Genomic DNA, 2,157 nt, shown 5'->3' on the forward strand with positions numbered 1-2,157 from the left:
GTTCCACTGAACTGTGAACACCTGCTCACCAATTTCCATCGGTAATCGGGGTGGGGGTGGGGTACGTGTGCAGGTTCTCTCCCCAGCGCTTTTCCTAAAACAAAAGAAGTCACAGGCAGACACTGGGGATGGTAGGGGGGTGTCAAGGTCCTGCCCTCACGGCCCCCAAGCACCCTTTCTCTGCTGCCCCAGTGTCTCGAGTTTCCAAGGACTTGGAAAGACACAAGAGTGACCAGATGGCCCAGAAGTCCCAGGGTGAGTGACTTCCGGTTGGGGTCCAGAGGTGGGGTGGTTGAGGACGTGGTGACCAAAATGAGTGGGTGGTCCTGAAGACCCAGGCTAAGAGGCCACCTGGACAGAGAGGGGTGGGGAGGGGGACGGACCTTGTGAGGACTTTCTCACCCCCCGACCCCTCCCTGAACAGCTGCCAGGATGCTGGCGAGCATAGAGCACATCCGAGCAGAACAGAAGAGCATGCAGTCTCAGGGTGAGGACCTGCCTGGGGTCCCGGGGCCATAGGGCACCACGCGGCTGGGAGGAGGCTTGGGGACCATCCCTGACATCTGTCCTGTCCTTCCCACCCCAGAGGGTGAGCTCTCTCAGAACCTGGATGTCCTTGGAGCGGACTTGGACAACCTGAAAGCCAAGAGTGAGCCTGGGAGGGCCGAGGGAAGGGGAGGGGGTCAAAGGTGGGCCGAGTTTGTGTCTGAGCACTGAATCCTCCCTTCGTTTCCCCAAGGCTTGAATGAGAAGCGTGACGCCTCAGAGACCCTATGGAGACTTCAGGAGGAGGTGGCCAAGCTGTGGATGGAGCTAAAGATTGCCAATGGTGAGCACACGTGGCTGGGCGGGGTGAAATCAGGGATGAGGGGACGGGGGTGGGGGGTGGGGTGGGGGTGAGGACCACAGAGGACAGGATAGAACAACCCAGTTTCTGAGGCTGTCATTCTCTGTTCCTAAATGTTTTATTGTGAATTAGGTGGGGAGGGGGGGAAGAGTGACATCATTTTCTTCTTCCTCCTTTTCTTCTTCCTCCTTTTATTATTCTTCTTGTTCTCCCATCTTTCTACTTTGTTATTTATTTTCCTAAATCATCTTATTGGGGGCTCTTCATTCGTCTTGAGGACATTTTTATATATGGACCGAGGCGTGGTTCATTCTTCTGCAAATGGAAATCCAATTTTTCTAGCACCCTTCGTTGAAGAGGTTCTGTCTCCCCCATTTAATATGCTCCTGTCCTTTCTCAGAACGTAGGTGTCTGTAGATGAATGGGTTTGCTTGTTTCTGAGTTCTCTGGGCTGTTCCCTTGGCCTCTGTCTCTCTCCTTGGACCAGGACGGACTGTTTTGACTCCCGTGACTGGGTCGTGGGTTTGGAGATCACGAAGTGAGAGGCTCTTGCTCGGCTCTGCTCTCGTAGCGCTTTGCTCCTCTTCAGTCTCTTTCTTTTCCATGTAAAGTCAGTGGTTCACTTCCCCATCTCTTTAAAGAATGATGCTGAGATCTGGATTGGAATCTCATTATATCTTTGGATCACAGTTGTGGGTAGTATTGACATTTTCACAGTGTTAAGTCTTCCTACCCATGAATGAACACGGTATATTCTCTCCCATTGAGGTAGGCTTCTTTGGGTCTCTTGTAGTAATGCTTCATAGTTTTCTTTGTGCAAGCCTTTTGTTCCTCTGTGTCTTAGTCTAAGTTGACTAGAGAAACAAATCCAGGGAGATTCACACGTGTGTAAGAGAGAACTTTATATCAAAGAATAGTTGTATATTAAGAAAACATCGCAGCCCAGTTCAAATCAAGTCCATAAGTCTGATATTAGTCCATATGTCCCATACCAGTCTACAAATTCCCTTCATAGTCACACGACACAGGCAATGACACCGAATGCAGGAAGATCACAGGCCAGTGGGTGGAAAGTCTTGTGGATCCAGTGGCGGTGGAAGCATCTTAGTGCTGGCGTGGGTCTCCACGTGGCTCCTCTGGCTCCAGGGCTCTGGCTGCATGCATCAGCTCGGCTCTATCTGGCTTGTCAGCAGGAAGATGAAACAGAGAGAGAGTGTGTATCCTGCCTCCAGTGAGCTATTTATTTCCGTCACGCCTCCAAATGAGGTCATCAAGCTGAGACCTGACTGAGAGGCTAGACTCCACCCCTT

General features: G+C 51.4%; 1 protein-coding gene across 1 annotated transcript in view; it reads left to right on the forward strand.

The window, feature by feature from the left end:
* FCER2 (Fc epsilon receptor II) overlaps positions 1 to 2,157 on the forward strand; it is an 8,707-nt gene that overhangs the window by 1,828 nt on the left and 4,722 nt on the right. Inside the window, exons 3-6 of the mRNA XM_030885673.1 lie at positions 171 to 255; positions 425 to 487; positions 587 to 649; positions 740 to 829. Of these exons, the coding sequence (XP_030741533.1) occupies positions 171 to 255; positions 425 to 487; positions 587 to 649; positions 740 to 829 (301 nt within the window). The remainder of the gene's footprint in view (positions 1 to 170; positions 256 to 424; positions 488 to 586; positions 650 to 739; positions 830 to 2,157) is intronic.

This window comes from Echinops telfairi, unplaced genomic scaffold, assembly GCF_000313985.2.
Source record: "Echinops telfairi isolate 266 unplaced genomic scaffold, ASM31398v2 ScPeMD7_36;HRSCAF=134, whole genome shotgun sequence".
Lineage (NCBI taxonomy): Eukaryota > Metazoa > Chordata > Mammalia > Afrosoricida > Tenrecidae > Echinops > Echinops telfairi.